Source organism: Pantherophis guttatus, chromosome 4, assembly GCF_059756535.1.
Source record: "Pantherophis guttatus breed Tessera chromosome 4, ASM5975653v1, whole genome shotgun sequence".
Taxonomy (NCBI): Eukaryota; Metazoa; Chordata; class Lepidosauria; order Squamata; family Colubridae; genus Pantherophis; species Pantherophis guttatus.
Window position 1 is genome coordinate 120,120,800 of NC_142066.1, and position 17,602 is coordinate 120,138,401.

The window sequence follows — 17,602 nt, forward strand, 5'->3', positions numbered from 1 at the left end:
TAACTTTGAACAGTCACTAAATGACTTGTTGTAAGTTGAGCATTACTGTAATTTTCAAACTAATTTTAAAACTCATTAACTTGAAGCTGACTGAGTATACAGGATGAAGGAAATTGGATTGAAGTATGATCCTAGCATGTTGGCACAGAAATAATTTCCTCTAAATTCAGTAAAATTCACTGCAAGCTTAAATTGCTTAGTAAAAGAAAAACACTCAACCAAGCAGACATTTATTGAACCACAGGAGTAAATAATTTTATTTTATTCATTTATTTATGCTTTTTAGGCAGTATTGACTCCCAGTGACAAATCTCTGCAATAATCTAATATACTGAATATAATACCCAATATAATGTACCCATTATAATGTATGTGTTGTATGTGTTTGGGTAGGTATACATTTTCTCTTGAAGAGCAGGAAATAGAATTTCATTTTTAATGTGGGCAGGTGTGCTCACAGTAAAAAAATGAAAATAAAAGTTATCTTATCTTATAAATGGTTCATTAACTGATACATTATAACATATCCAAGATAAGCAATTAAAATATTACATTATGTGCTGATATTTTATAATTTCAAGTGTATTGAACAATAGCTTTTATTTTGTATGTAACGTAAGTATGCCAACTTTCCTCCCTTTTTAAGAGCATTCCTACAGTGAATTACAGTTCAGTGTAAAGTTTGAAATTTTAACATGCGATTTTAAAATGTTAACCTGAAGAATTAGACAATTCCCAGCTTTTTTTTCAGCAGAGGGTCTCTCTCGTTGCCTCTTGGGAAAAGAACAGCCTTGACATTATTGAAATAAACACTTAGTCCTTCACTGGATTTCCCTTGACCTGATTTTCTTTCAATAGGTTTATATTCTTTATATCTCCTGAAAAGAATGCGAAGATCAATTTATTAAAAGCTTTTCTTGTTATATGAACAAAACCCAATAATTCCTGGATTGCATTACTCTTTTCTGTAAATTGTTATTGCACATTTATATTTATGAAAAAAAACAGTGGGAAAAAGCTTTTAGTACAGCTCTAGATAACAGGTTCTGAGAATATACATTAGGGTGAAAGGAGAGAGACACCAAAAAAGAAAACAATCTATTTTGTGTTTATAGAAATGTATTGCATTACTAACGAAATATACTACAAAAATAAGTAAATGTTTTCAGAGTTCTTCCATAAAGAAAAAATATATTATGCCATTGCGAGATATATTCTTTATGTGAAACCTTTTAAAAAACAGGGACAATAGAATATTGCAGTTACAGAGTCAAACTTATAGGCAGTAACTATGGTTCAAATTGTCATTCATTCCAATAGTGGATTTCAATTTTGGCTGTTACCAGTTTGCTCGTGGGCGCATGCATGGGCATGCGCCACTTCTGCACATGCGCAAAAGCTTCTTTCACTCCTGACACTGAGGAATCTGTGGGGTCATTGTATTCTCTGAGCTTGGTTGTTTTCTTGCAAACATTTTATTTCCCAACTAAGAAACATCATCATGGTTACATGGGAGTGAAGTTTGCTCTCTCTTTGCTCTCTCTGTACACAAGTGGCTCATCCTGTGAGTATTGGTAGGAATGTTCTTAGTAGTTTCTTGATTAGACTATTATTTACTACTTGTAAAGAACAAATAGGTAAAGCCCACCTCCTTTTAGTAGTGATGATATTATCTAGTTTGGTAATGAAATGTCTACAAGGAAACAACCAAACTCAGAAAGCACTAAGGGCCCCACAGTTCAACTACAAACGTTCACTACAAACATTCTCCTCTATTGATTAAGGGATAGCTATGATTTTTTGATTATTATTTTTCACTCCTCAATAGCACACCCAATTAAAGCTGTTCAACCTCTTATAGAAAAGAAGATAGACAAGCTTTGAACTTATTCTCAACAATTTTAAATATATTATATGCTCTATCCAGTAATATTTGCGAGCTTCTATGGATAATTTAAAAAGCAACATGAAGAAAACAGAATATAAAAGAAAAATAACATCAGGGAGGTGATGGGTTGGTGTGTTTTATATCTCAGGAGTGAGTCAGAGAGGGAAAGCTGCTGGATTTTTGCTTTTTTCTATGGGTAAATAGAATCTACCTTCTGTGACAAATTCTTACATCTGTATTATTTGAGTTTGAAAATTTTATAAATCACTAAACCAATAGTCTGATCCATGTTAATGACTGTACAAAGCAACTTACTTGTAAAGGAAGAAAGTCAGTAAACTACCAAGCACCACTAAGAAACCACATGTAACCAGAATTCCTTCTGCTGTTCTTGAAAAGGATGCTTCAGCTTAAAGAATAAATTAAAGAAAACAGAATAAAGGGAACTTAATCAGTGAATAATATATTCTTATAATGCTCTACATATTCTACATTGCTTGATATTGCAATCTCATTGGGTTCACCATACCTGTCTCCTAATTAAAACTAATGCCTTAATTGTTTTTAAATATTTTAAAAATATTTTTGTTTTGGAGGGAGGATGTTATTTTGTTTTATTGTTTTGTAACTTCATTGTAACTCAAAGTCACATGAGATGATGGTATATTAATTTACCAAATAAATAAATATTATAAAATACAAAGAAAAATAAATTGTTCTTATTTCAGTTTCATTACTTTCATTTATTTAGATTTTTCTTTCTATACTTGACTAAGCTTGAAAGGTAAGCAAAAAGTTCTTGCCACAACACTGCTTCGTACACAGCACATACAGTAATAATTGAGTTACTGTATGTGTTATAGTCTTTCATTCTATATTTCTTCAAATGCAGACATTTGGGAAAGTGTGGCACTACTACAATCATTATTCAGATTTGGACTAATAGAGTTAGGAAGGACCAAGTACTTCAGATGAAAAAGTTTTTTATGCATATTTATCATAAGAAGCACACTTTTCTCTATCTCAGGCACTCTATACTTGTATATTAGTGTAATGTTAGAATATTATAAGCATCTGTTAATTTCCCCACTGGAATATAAGGCATAAATTAGCATTTCTGTTGAAGGCTGACTCTCCTCCCATGGTAAGGGCTATCACTCGCTATCTTAAAAGGATGACAGCAATACGAGCCAGTTATATCGAAAAGAATTTCATTGATTGTAAGAAAGATGAGCTGAGTTAGAGAGGAGCTATCTTATTTGGGTTATTGACAGTCTTGGCAACTTAGCTATTGAAATCTGATATTGTAAAATTTTAATGTCATATATCATATATTTTTAGATTGTTATTTCTGTAACTGTTTTGCCTTTTACCCTTTTTCTTTTCTGTTTTGTTTGAAAAGGCCTTCGGGCTATTCAATAAACAAATACAATTGTAAGCATCTGTTAATCTGTCAAACATGCAGTATCCCTTAGAGTTGAAAATTTAACATCTCTTGAGAAATAACCATGCCAACTTCTGATAAAAAAAAAAGGTAGGATTTACCTCCATTGATGGAGATCAAAGTACTTGTGAGTGCTAGACTTGTTGCATCAGCCAGTGTGATGTTGACACAATAGGTTCCAGATTCATTGAAGGCTCTTCTTATGGTTAGGAAACATACATCGGCAATATCAACAGGGTGACATGACTCACTATGTAAAATTGTACATGTGGGATCAGCAATTAATGTGCAAGCATCTGTAGGAAGACTAGGTAGGGGAAAGAGATAAAAAGAGATAAGGTACTTAATCAGTTTGGATTGTATAGAACCAATGGACCAATTGATAACATGTAAGTTCTTTCATAACATGCCCAAAATGGTTCGGATCAATTTATTATTCTTTTTTAACATAGCATATATATATTTAAAACAATTCCATTTCAGTTCAAACAATAAAGATGACTAAACAGGAGAAGAAAAATATTGCCATCATGCTATTATTATTATTATCATCATCATCATCATCATCATCATCATCATCATCATCATCAAAGAAGGTAACTATTTTAAATCTTCTAAAAATATTAATGCTCCAATGAAGCTTTCTGTTTATAAATCCTAGTGTAGTGGAATGGAAGGACTAAAAAACATTCCCAGGTCAGTCAGAGACAGCTTTATTGCGCAAGGTTCAGAGCCAGATTTGTACCTGAAGCTTTGAACAAAGAAAGAACTCTGATACAATGGTTTTTATACATTTCTAAGACAAAGGATTCAGTGAGATCATACATTTTCCATATATGGTTAATCATGAGACATCCGATTTTCCTTCTATGGTTACATACACTGTATAATAAGTTCATCTAATTACTTAAAGCATTAATCTTAGTTTACAAAACTATCTTAGCCACACAACTTTTCTTAAGTGCTCAGAGTTGCTAATGGGAGAGTTACTACTATCCTTGGGTAAATTCATTGGATTAAGTAACTCTTTGTAACATATAGGTCTTTGTGTCATTCACAGTCAGGTCACTCAGATGTTTTTCCATATAGCAGTCCTTTCGTGACATCTAGGTCTCAGAAGATATATTACCAATTAAAGGGGTTTAACTGTTTGTTAATGTAATTTCCAACAAGCACTTTCCTCTCTTATAATAATGTGAATAGATAGGGTCTCTCAGAGTTCATGTATCCAAGCACGTCTTCCCCTTATAATAATGTGAATAGAGAGGGTCCCCCAAATATATCTGACTCTGTATGATTCCTATTTTATTCACATTATTTCTTTTATCTACATTATTCTTTATTTGCTATTTACCTCACTAGTACACAGTTTACTGAATATATTACGAAGAAAGCTAGTTCAACTGCAAAGGACAATACATGGGGCTTTTCCATGTGACAGCCTTTAGAATCTTGTCTGCATCTTGTAAACTGAATCTTGCAAACTGCCTAGAAATAAATCCAGTTTAAGAGAACATCTGGATTTCATTCTCTTTCTCTGCTTTGCCCTGGAGCAGAATTAACATGGCTCCTGAGTGATGGTCCTGGCCCACACATATCAGAAAACTGTTTTCCTTTGTATCAGCATGTCTTTTGAAGACATTTTTCTATTTTTTTCTTTAACTTGGGCTAGAAGGGAAATTTGGCAGAACTCAAACTGGAACGAAGGAAGGAAGGAAGGAAGGAAGGAAGGAAGGAAGGAAGGAAGGAAGGAAGGAAGGAAATTTCACCCTTTTACTATTGTATTAAATACAAAACACACACACACACACACACACACACACACACTTTAGTCTTCCTGACACTTACTGTAAACTAGAAGGGAAAGGCTTGTCAATTTCTAATTAAAAATCTTTTCAACTTTTAGTTAAAAAGGGAAAAAAAGGCCAGCATTTCACAATTTTTCTGTTCAGGCCTTTAAGCTACAGCCAAGTACACATTGGTATTAATCACATCCAACCCAGCTCTATTTTTTTCAATATCAGTCATGGTCAGCTAGATGCTGCCACTTGCAGCAGAGGACCAGAAGATAAATCAGGTGCCAAGGTACATGATTTAGCTACACAAATAATATGATTCAACTGTTTCCAGCCCAATGCCAGTCCTTTGAGATAGGACAGGTTAGGAAACAGATCAGGTCAGCATTTCAAGAATACTACTTTATCGTTCTAAGTTATAATAACAGAATATTGTCCTCTCTTATACCAAAGATAATCATGGTAGGGTTATTCTAAGTTTCTTTCTCATGCTTTCTCTTTTGCCAGGATGAATACGGGTTTCATCTTCCTTATTTGCATAAATGCATAATGTTTTCAAGATTATCTCCATATTCCTATAATCTAGTAGTATCCATGAATGCTGGACTACAGCTCTCTTATTTCTCAGTCTCTGTGTGGAGCAATACACCAACACAGTGAACCGCAATAGGACAATTCAGTTATACTGGTATTACTGAGTATAGAGCTCTTTCAGTTAGCTGAGAGGAATTATTTAAATGTGTAGCATAAAATGCCAGAATATGTAGGAGAATATGTAGGAATATTTGCATACCTCCCTTGACAGGTTACTACGAAATCAACCATGGAACTTCCAATTTGAGTAGCTGTCATCTGGACACTTGTCATTTGGACAATGTTTACCTCAAGGATCCCCTCTGTCAAAAATAAGCCACTGTTAACATACCAAGATTTTTTAAGTGCAAAATTTGACAACAAAGTATTTTTTCTAAGTACAAGAGAATTATAGTTTCTTGTTGACAATAATTTCTGATTCTTCAATGCAAAAAATAGGCAGAATGATCAAATTTTATTTGTTCCTGGTCATTGTATTTGTGTTTTTGTTTCTGTCACCCAGAAAAGTTCATTTTTTTTTATTTTTTGTTGACATGTAATCATTACAGAGAGAGGTTCAGGCACTTGACATTTTAAAACATTTCATATCATTAGATATTTAAATTCCAGCCCCAAAGAATGATAAGAATGATCCATAATTTATAACCAAGAGAGTAAAAAGATAGGTCTGAAGCTATGGGTAGTTTTTTATTGTAGTAAAAAATAATAGTGTCTGATTCTCATACAAAAAAAAAACAAAAAACCAGCAACAGAATTACTCTCTGTCTTCCTCACCACCACATAGTAAGTTAGAAATTGACAATTTTTAAAAAGTTTATTATGCTCAGTTTCAATACTGAAACTAAATCCTTGGACTGAGCATTTTTAATACTGTGTATATGTATTGTGTATGGCTGACTTCAGATTCTTGCAAAAAAAAAATAGAATACAATTTGAGAATTTTGTTTGCTCCTTCTGCTAATAATGTACATCATTGAATATAATGATGTACATCAAAGTGTTACTTTAAGAGCTTTCTTTTAAATTAAATACGTTTTTTTAAAACTGTGGTATATTCATCATATTTTCAGAATGACTCCTTAATTGGAATTTGCTGTATTAATCCAGAGATTGTGCTCTTCCTGAACAAGATGACAAAACTGAACATGGCAACAATAATACTGCATGCTGAAATTTGGTTTAAAATGATGTGTATGATGATACCTTGGCAGCGTGACAAGAACATTCCCAGCCAAACACAAATATTACTGATGAGCTATTTAGTTATATATTCCACAAAGGATAATTGGTAGAGTTGGATCTTTTCTATTAATGGAAGAACTCTAGTGGACAAAAGGAGACTTCCTCCAATGGAAGAACTCCCACCTGTACAAAGAAATCTCTTGTTGTTCATGGATGGAAATATTTAGCAGTAACACTATTGGTAATATGATTTTCAAAGCAAACAAAATAATACTATTTTAGGTCTTCATTTCAAAATGGATTCTACAAAGCTTTCATATATTCTGCCCTTTGTTTAGAGAAAAATTCTACCATAGCAGGAACCCAAAAGCCATTTTAATTATGTAATGAATGTGAAACACTTCACACACTATCTATCAAAATGATATTCTTTGTTTACTGATGTAGATGCATACCTACAATGGTAAGTGTTGCTTTGTAAGTTCCATATCGAGTGATACTGCACCTTTCAACAGGAGGCTGTCCTGTGGGCACCTCGGTTAAGTTAGGGGAGGTGAGGGTTGTATTAGAAGGCAACTGCGTAGTGAATGCTAAAGAAAAAGAAAGAAAAGTTGTGGAAAGAGTTTTTAGATTTGCATCTTAGAGCAAAAAGAATTTTTGTACCCTCTGTTTATACCAAGATAAAGCATATATTACATTTATTTGACCATCATATTTTCATATAAAGACCTACATCCATTTATATACCATACAGGGGTGTCAAACTCAATTTTATTGAGGGCCAGATCAACATTGTGGTTGTCCTCCGGGGGCTGAGGGGGAAGAGGGGGCATAGCCAGGAGAAGGGGCATGGCCGGAGTGGTCGCAACTGACTGGGCGTGGCCAGGGGCATGGTCCCTTTGACGTCACTCACGTGGGTGGTGCCTATGGGTTTGGGTGGGGTTGGGGGGGGAATCCAGGGATCTCTGATTGGTGGGTCTTGTCCCGCAGGATGAGATGAGGCAAGGCAGGGGGTGGGGCAGCTATAGCCAGAAATCCATCAGCCACAGTGTGTACTCACTGCCCTTTGTGTTTGTGTGAGAGATGGTTTCTGGCTGTAGACACAGTCTGCTGGCCCCTCAGCTGACACACACTATGGCTCCGGAACCCTTGGATAGCCAGCACATCATGGGGCTGGCCATCCAAGCAGCAAGTGGAGGCTGTGGGAAGGAATGTGATGCAGACCGCTGGATGTGCTTACTCTGCCCCACTGTCTGTTTTGGTTTGTGGTTGGAGAGCAGGTTGCCACTGGTCATCTTCTTCTCAGCCACTTGCGGGTCTTGCCCTTGGCCTGTACATGGAGCATGTTCCCCTTGTGACTGCAGCGGAGGGTACACAGGAGGGATGCTTCACCAGCAGGAAGTGGGGGAGGGTGCGGCATTTCCCCATCTGCTACCAGACACAACACATGGCACCCAGTCAGTCTTCCCCAAAGTGAGGCACAGGGCAGGGTAGAAAGCGGCACCCATCCCAAGGCTGGAGGAAGAGGGCCTTTGAGCCCCTGGCCCTGGTTTGGTCAGCGTCCTGCTGACTCACCTGCTCATATGGAGGGGAGCCCCACTACCCCCAAACCGCGCCTTCTGGGAACACCAGCCGATTGGGGAATTTGGCTGCAATCCTCAGCTTGGAACAGAGATACAGCGGAGGGGGGGGGGCGCGTGCAAGTCAGAAAGCTGCCTTCAGTCCAGGAAAGGAACTGCAGCCTCGGGACTCTGTCTGAAGGAGCTGTGTTGGTTGGGCAGCTCTCCAAAAGTGCTCTGGACCTGCTGCCACACAGGGCAGGGTGGAGTTGCTGAGCAGCCCCGATGAAGGAGGCGTGTCATCGGGGATTTCTACCCTTCCACTCAGCAGACCCACCCAGCCCAAAGGAGGCAAAGTGGCCAGCTAGAAAGGCGTGTTCCCCTTGCACACCTGATGCACTTTGGCACCACTGCACTGGGCCCAGCAGGCAAAAGGCAGCCACTGCAAGTGCCAGATCCCCATCAGAGCCCTGATTGCCCAGGCCCAGCAGAGATGGGGGTGAGGCACGCATTCCCAGCTAGGCTTGGGCAGCCACTACACTGATGCGGATGGAGCTTTCCCTGCTCGTGGTAGCCGCCTTTTGCCTGCTGAGAATGGGAATGCTTTTACCACTTCTACTTGGCCTTTCTAGCTGGCTGCTTTGCCTCCTTTGGGCTGGGCAGGTCTGGTGCTCCAGACGGTGACGGCAGCGGCCTAATGAACCTGCGTGAGCTGCTGGCAGCCTCGGTGGTGCCAAATGCATTGGATGCACGAGGGGAATATGCTCCACCCACAGGCCAAGGGCAAGCCCCACAAGGGGCCAAGGAGATGACCAACAGTGACCTGCTCTCCAACTGCAAGCCAAAAGAGATGGGACAGAGTAGGCAGCAGTCACTCCACACTCTCCTCACCTTGTCTTCACCTGCAGCAGCAGCAGTAGCCAAAGGCAGAGCGTAGGGTTGCCAGGTGTCCACTATTTGAGCGGACAGTCCACTTTTTTCACATTATGTTCACTATTTTTTTTCACAAAATAGTGGACATTTTTTTTATTCAAAAGCTTTATGATGAAATGGTACGTAATCTAAAGCTGTACAGTCTAAGAGAATAAGGATAGGAGAATCGTGTTTTGTCTTTTTTTTCCATAAGTTAGAATGAGACAAAGATTGAACTCCATTTTCCGAAAAAATTAATGATGAGATTAAAATAAAAATATATTATAAAATTATGTACAGTTCACATTTTTAAAATGTATTGTGCTTGTGTCGACTGACCTAAAATGGCATGTTAAAATGTAAGAAAATATATAATTTAATTGTAATTTTTTTTTATTTTTTTACTACTTAATCCCCCCCCCCACTTGTCCGCTATTTTTTGGAAGCAGACCTGGCAACCCTAGGCAGAGGTACAAGGGAGAGGCATGCAGTCTGGCCTGCTAGATGTGTCAGGCACCCACCTGCCCTCTCCCAGCCACACGGGATGGAGCAGGTGCATCTGGTGGTCCGCATCACATGCCTACCCCCCCCACTCTGCCTGTTGCTAGTGCCACCACCGCTGCCATGGCTGTTTCTTGGAGGGCCAGCTGTGGAGTCCCTACTGCTGGACATCTCCCCCCCCACGCAGGCACACACTCACCTGAAAGGCTGGTAGGGGCAACTGTCCTGGAAATGTTAAGGGGCCAGCCAGCATTGCTTCGGCCCTGCCCATCTCATCCTGGTGGGCGCACGTGTTGCTTCAGCCCAGCCGATGCCATTCTGGCAGGTATGTGTGTGCACAGGAGGAGGTCCGTGCATACATGCACAGACCTGGCCCAACCCATCCCAGCAGGTGCACGGGTGCCCACCTCCTGTGCTCACACACGCCTGCTGGGATGGTATGGGCTGGGCCTATGCACACGTGCACCTACCTCCTCCTATGTGCACATGTGTGTCTGGCCTGGAAGCCATCTTTTGCATGGGATCTTCAGGCCTGACACATTTACTGCTGTGGGAAACTGGGAGGGAGGATTGTATGGAGGAAGGGTGATGTATAGTCATAATAACATTCCTTTCTCAGAGAATCACGGACATCTTGCCCTGCACCTAGAGGGGTGTGGCTGGGAGGCATCTCAAGTTGGGACGGTGCTTTGATTGGACCATGTGATGAATTTGTGGGTTCATCACATGGCCCATGTGGCTGGGCAGGAACTTGGACTTTCCTTTGGGTGGGAAAAACCTGGAAACTTTCAGATTTAGGTTTTCCCAGATGTGCCAATATGACATATCTAATAAAATGGAACTTTGAGGAACTTTAAGCCTCAGAGTCTTTATTTGTTGGGGGTGTTACTTGGAACCCTGACATTAACCCGAATCTGCTTTAAAATGCAACCAGCTTCCCGGATTCTGGGGTGCTGTCCAGGGTCCTGAGCACTGAATGTTGACCCAAAACCTGGAGGCATGAAGACTCAGGGAAGATAGAGGAAAACAAAGCGGTCACAAAGGGACCCACAGGGGCTGGTTCAGTGAGTTATGTTGAAACCATCTACTCTCCTTCCAAGCCATGGTGGAAGCAGAGGAGGCCACAGAAAGGGAATGCATGGGTGCCCGGCCCAAAGACCAGTGTCTGAGCAAGCCACACAACCAGATCTAACCCTGTGGGGTGAAGCTACGGGAGCCACTTCGCTCCAGGAGATGATGACCGGGGTGATACTGTCAATACCGTGGATGGGTGAAAGCAGAGCAGACCTGATCCTGACCCTCGAGGGAAGGCTACTGAGACAAGCATGCCACAAGTACTCCTGAGAATGGGGACTCCCACCACACAGCCAGTCACTAGCCAGCCTACCGTAGCAGTTCGGCCAACTCAGCATGGGCAGCGCCACTCAACCCCTTGGGACCAAGCAGCCCAGATGGATCCTAACTCAGCCTTCATTTACCTTCCCGAGCCAGGAAGCCGCAGCACCACTGAGCAGAGTGTCTACCTCCTTTCACTCAGCATGGAGCAAATAGTTCCATAGCCACACACATCGGGCCCGATCTATAGGAATGGCAAACACCATGGGGATGGGAATGGCACAGCAACAAGGCTCACTGAACCAGCCCGGCACAGTGATGCAGGGGCCGCAACTGGGGATACTGGGACCAAGTATTCCACCTCAGCAACCTTCAGTCTTCAGGCTTCCCCCAGGATACCAGATCCCTCCTGGATGGGCATTTTACCCGGGCCAGGGGTGGGTATAATATCAGTGGATGCCTGCCCCGATCCTGCAGCCCATGCCCATCCATCAACACGTGCACTTCCAGCCCCCAGTCCTAGGGCCCCAGCCAATCCTGGCCCAACTACCACTGCAGGTCCAGCAACCGGTTGTGGCCCCACAGCAGGTTCCAACCCCGCAGCCCGCACCAGCGCAGCAACTGGCCTTGCCAGCCTCTCCCCCTTCACAGTTTAGGGTGACATTTGATGGGATCCCAGAAAGGCTAACCTACTTCCTCAATCACATCTGGGTTTACATTGACCAATATGTGAATCAATATAAATTGGACCGGGAATTGATTACAGCTATTACAGGTGGCATGAATGAGGGAGAAGCGGTGGAGTGGATTGCTGAACTCCATGACAATGAAGTCCCCGAGCTGGATAATGCTGACAAATTTGTCCATCTGCTCTGAGGCCGGTTTGAGGACATGGCCCACAGAGTGGAAGCTGAGGCCCAGATTAAGGCACTGAAGCAAGCCGTCCGGCCTCCCAAGGAGCTAATTTGGGAGTTTCGAAGACTGGCCGGAGTACTTCCTCATCCACCACTTCAAGGAGGTCCTCGACCCAGACCTTAGACAAGCTTGTGACATCAGAGGGGTATCTGAATGTATACAGGCATAGTACAACACAGCTGTAGCCATGGATCTGGAAATCCATCCCCACAGAAATCCAACTGCAGAGAAACCAATGACAAGACCCCTGGGTCGCTGAACCCTGGTGAAACAGCCCAAAGTGCCACTTCCCATACCATCCGGGACTATCAAATGCTACCGGTGTGGTCAGAATGGGCACCGGGCTTCCAAATGTTTGACTCCAGCCCAGGTCCCCCAAGAATAACAATCTAATCATCATAGGCCTAAGTGTAAAATTACCTGTTAAAGCAAAACCCAGATGAAAAATATAGCATTTCTTATTCTGGGTATAAGATCACAGCACAGAATGATGAAGTAAGCATAGAGATTAAGAAATCAATCAATCAATCATTTATTATTGCAAATTTGCAAATTATAGAGAAGTGGAGGACAGGAGATGAATTAAGTCCTATAAAAAGCAAGCAGTGGCTGGATTAATATATTAGCCATCAAATAAAGTATTAGGTTTGCATTATATTATATCACATATAATGTTTCTTGTTGTGGTGGCGAATTTATATAACAAACTATGTCAAAACAAAACAGTGAACATTATATCTTATTTTCTTTCATGAACCAAACCAATGTGTCTCCATGATCAAATATGTAGGGTGGATGCCACAGTTGTCGTAGACACTTACCTGGAAATGTAGATAAAGGAGAAGGTGTCACTGGTCCACAAGGAACAGGTATAATAGCCTGAACAGATAAGTCAGCACTGAAATTTCCCAGAAGTGTGTATGTATGTGTTGAAATAGAATTGTTGGAAACAAATGACCCACTGCCATCTCCAAAATTCCAGTGGTAAGAAATAGCAGAATGATTCAGATAGTGGCTGGGATCATGAATCCGAACATCAAACATAATGGGGATATCCTTGATGAAGATAAAGTCTGAAATATTGCGATTGTTCTTCTGCGATATATTCACATAGAAGGGGATTTGATCTGCATGAAAAGAATATCCAAAAAAAGATGAAATTGTAGCTTTACACACAATAGATAACACTAGACTCATGCAGTAGCTCTTACTAGAGAAGTACTGATATATGAGACTGGTGTCTCATTTGCTTGCCTAATGTGTTGCATAAACCTTTCCCATCTCTCCACCCCTACACACTTCATTTCAAGTGTTTTTTTAGTTTTAAAATCTAAAAACCTGATAAGAAGCAGGAAAGAAGGTAGAGAACATTGGCTCTCTGATTGTGTAGAATTCTGCTGCTAAGAATTCTGGAAGTTAAATTCAGACCATAAGTAGCATAAATAGTCCACACTTGATTAATTATAACTTAACATTGAAGACTCACCAGTTACAACATAAATAGCATTTGATGTGGTTACAGGTACATATGAGCGATAACCTCTTCTGTAAACTGCCAACTCCATTATTTGTTTACCAACAGTGATATTTGTTGTGTTGATTGACATCATAACTGATGAACCTCCTTTTATTTGATAATATTGTCCTAAAAAAAGTAAAACATATAAAAGATAGCAGTACTATGGGGTTTTTGGGGGGGGGGGCGAGCACTGTATCATTGCTCTTTGCAAAGGAAAGAAATATCTTACTCTATCAAAAGGGCAAAATGAATAAATAAAATGCTTCCAAATGAATTGCATGTTTGTCGGTCCTTCTTATAAACAGTCCAAAAGTGTGCACATGATTCTATCATTTTATGTCTAGTATCATAATTGTGTTCCTTTTCCATGTCTCGTACATTTGCACAAACCACTTGACAACTCATAGCAATAGTAAAATTTTCAACTAAACTGGACTAACTTTGATTTGCAGTAACTTTTTTCTAGATTAATAAACTATTTATACTTATATCCATACCCTTATATCTATTACACTTATATGGATAGTGCCATTATATGGTTCACCACTAGATAATATAATTTTTTTTTAACCCCAGTCATGTCTGAGCATACCAGATATAATGCCATTTTATTTTATTCTCACTGGAAAGAGACAAAAAAATGTGACTGATACTGACTAATACATTTTCTAAAACCAACAAGAATTAAGAAACAGAAAACAAAGGAGAAGAGCCATAAATTAAAAGTGAGCACATAGCATTTATTTTATTTATTTATTTTATTTTATTTTATTTTATTTCTATACCGCCCTTCTCCGGCAGGACTCAGGGCGGTGTACAGCCGAGATAAAACATTGCATGTAAAATTTAAAAACAGTTTAAAAAACAATTAAATAATTTCGACCCAAGATTTAAAACAACCCAATTAAAACTGAATTCAATTAAAACTGAGAGGATGGGATCAAGCCAGCCCAGCTAGATGGAATAAGTGTGTTTTCAGGGCCCGACGAAAAGTCCGGAGGTCTGATATCCTGCGTATCTCAGGGGGTAGGTCATTCCAGAGGGCAGGTGCAGCCACAGAGAAGGCTCTCCCCCTGTGGGTCGCCACCCAGCACTGTCTGGCTGATGGCACCCTGAGGAGGCCCTCTCTGTGCGAGCGAACCGGTCGGTGGGAGGCTATTCGCGGCAGAAGGCGGTCTTGCAGATATCCTGGCCCTAAGCCATGGAATGCTTTGAAGCGCACCTGAAAGACCACAGGAAGCCAGTGCAGCTCACGCAGGAGAGGTGTCATATGTGAGCGCCCCATCGCTCCCATAATCCCCCACGCGGCCGCATTCTGGACTAACTGCAGCCTCCAGGTGCACCCCAAGGGGAGCCCCATGTAGAGAGCATTGCAGGGTTCCTGGTGGGAAATGACAAGTGTTTGAGTGACCATGCGTAGGGAGTCCCGATCCAGAAAGGGGCGCAACTGGCATATCAGGTGAACCTGATAAAAAGCCCCCTGGCCACGGCCATCATGTGCTCTTCTAAAGACAGCCATGCATCCAGGAGGATGCCTAAGTTGTGAGCCCTCTCCATGGGGGCCAGTGATTCGCCCCCAATAGCCAGCGATGGCACCAGCTGGCTACATCGGGACGCCGGAAGCCACAGCCACTCGGTCTTGGAAGGGTTGAGTCAGAGCCTGTTTCTCCCCATCCAGGCCCGCACGGCCTCCAGGCACTGGGACATCACTTCAAGGGCATCGTTGGGGTGGCCTGGGGTGGAGATGTACAGCTGAGTGTCATCAGCGTACTCATGGAACTCCACCCCAAAGCCTCGGATGATCTCACCCAGCGGCTTTACATAAATGTTGAACAGAAGGGGCGAGAGGACCGACCCTTGTGGCACCCCACAAGCAAGGCACCTCGGAGTCAACCGTTGCCCTCCTGTCAACACAGATTGCGACCAGTCAGAAAGGTAGGAGGAGAACCACCTCAGAATGGTGCCCCCCACCCCAGCCCCTTCAACCGGTGCAACATGATACCATGGTCGATGGTATCAAAAGCCGCTGAGAGATCTAACAGGACCAGGATAGAGGAACAACCCCTATTCCGAGCCCTCCAGAGATCATCCACCAACGTGACCAATGCCGTTTCCGTGCTGTGCCCAGGCCGGAAGCCGGACTGGAGTGGGTCTAGATAGACAGCTTCATCCAGGTACTGGGGAAGCTGCCGCGCCACCACACTCTCAACAACCTTCGCAACGAAGCGAAGGTTGGAGACTGGACGCTAGTCAGCCAAAACAGCCAGATCCAGAGAGGGCTTCTTGAGGAGGGGCCTCACCACCGCTTCTTTCAAAGCAGCCAGCAGGACCGCCTCACTCAGAGAAGCATTAACAATCCTCTGGAGCCAGCCTCGTGTAACTTCCCGGGAAGCCAGTACCAACCAGGAGGGACACGGGTCCAATAAACATGTGATCGCGTTCAGCCGTCCCAGGATCCTGTCCACGTCCTCAGGAGCCACAGGATCAAACTCCTCCCAGATAACACTCTCAAGACTTGCCTCAGTCATCCCATCCAGACTTACCCAGTCAGAGGCCTGGCCTTCCCGAATCTGAGCAATCTTGTCATACAGATACTGCACAAAATCCTCAGCTCGACCCTGCAAGGGATCATCCCACGCTTCCAGATGGAGAGGGAGCGGGTCACCCTAAACAGGGCGGCTGGGTGATTATCCGCCGCAGGGAGACGGAGCCAATTAGATGGTTCCGTCCCAGGCGCCTGATGGAACCTGAAAGGTTCCTGACGGAGCTTGGGCCGTGCCCTGAGACCCTAACACACGACTCGACTGAAGAGCTGGTGGCCGCCTGGGAAAGGGCGGCCGCTGGAGCTTTGGACCGCGTCGTGCCTTTGCGGCCTCTGACCCGATGCCGATCTCAACTGGCTCCTTGGTTTTCTGAGGAGCTGAGAGAGATGAAGCGTCGGAAAAGACGCCTAGAGAGCATTTGGAGGACTAGCCAATCCGACTCCGACCGGACACAGGTGAGGTCTTATATCAAGACCTACCTAGTGGCGATAAAAGCGGCAAAGTCTAACCACTTTTCCGCTCTTATCGCATCTGCAGAGAACCGCCCAGCCGCCTTGTTTAGGGTGACCCACTCCCTCCTCCGGGGGGGAGTGCGGGAAGATCCCTTGCAGGGTCGCGCTGAGGATTTTGTGCAATTCCTGCACGATAAAGTCGCTCGGATTCGGGATGGCTTGGACTCCGACTGGATGAGTCCACGGGAGGAGACGAGGGCAGGTCTTGAGAATATTACCTGGGAGGAGTTTGATCCTGTGACTCCCGAGGATGTGGACAGGGTTCTGGGTAAGATTAGTGCCGCCACGTGTTTATTGGACCCGTGTCCCTCCTGGTTGGTGCTGGCCTCCCGGGAGGTTACACGAGGCTGGCTCCAGGGGATTATAAGTGCTTCTCTGAGTGAGGGTGCCTTTCCTGCCGCCTTGAAAGAGGCGGTAGTGAGGCCCCTCCTCAAGAAGCCTTCCCTGGACCCGGCTGAATTAGCCAACTATCGTCCAGTCTCCAACCTTCGTTTTGTGGCGAAGGTTGTTGAGAGCGTGGTGGCACGACAACTTCCCCGGCACCTGGATGAAGCTATCTATCTAGACCCGTACCAGTCGGGCTTCAGGCAGGGGTACAGCACTGAAACGGCATTGGTCGCGTTGGTGGATGATCTCTGGAGGGCTCGGGACAGGGGTTGCTCCTCTGTCCTAGTCCTATTAGACCTCTCGGCGGCTTTTGATACCATCGACCATGGTATCATGCTGCAGCGGTTGAGGGGGTTAGGAATAGGGGGCACCATTTTGCGGTGGTTCTCCTCCTTCCTCTCCGACCGCTCGCAGTTTGTGTTGGCAGGGGGACAGAGGTCGACCTCGAGGCATCTCGCATGGGGAGTGCCGCAAGGGTCGGTCCTCTCGCCTCTCCTGTTCAACATTTATGTGAA

General features: G+C 43.0%; 1 protein-coding gene across 1 annotated transcript in view; it reads right to left on the reverse strand.

Moving 5' to 3' along the window:
- Nucleotides 1–229: 229 nt before the first annotated feature.
- The window catches only part of GPNMB (glycoprotein nmb), a 36,084-nt gene continuing 18,711 nt past the window's right edge, over nucleotides 230–17,602 (reverse strand). The window contains exons 5-11 of the mRNA XM_034401980.3: nucleotides 13,613–13,771; nucleotides 12,948–13,253; nucleotides 7,360–7,494; nucleotides 5,922–6,024; nucleotides 3,434–3,639; nucleotides 2,204–2,297; nucleotides 230–878 (exon numbers count right to left, since the gene is read on the reverse strand). Of these exons, the coding sequence (XP_034257871.2) occupies nucleotides 725–878; nucleotides 2,204–2,297; nucleotides 3,434–3,639; nucleotides 5,922–6,024; nucleotides 7,360–7,494; nucleotides 12,948–13,253; nucleotides 13,613–13,771 (1,157 nt within the window). The 3' untranslated portion in view covers nucleotides 230–724. The remainder of the gene's footprint in view (nucleotides 879–2,203; nucleotides 2,298–3,433; nucleotides 3,640–5,921; nucleotides 6,025–7,359; nucleotides 7,495–12,947; nucleotides 13,254–13,612; nucleotides 13,772–17,602) is intronic.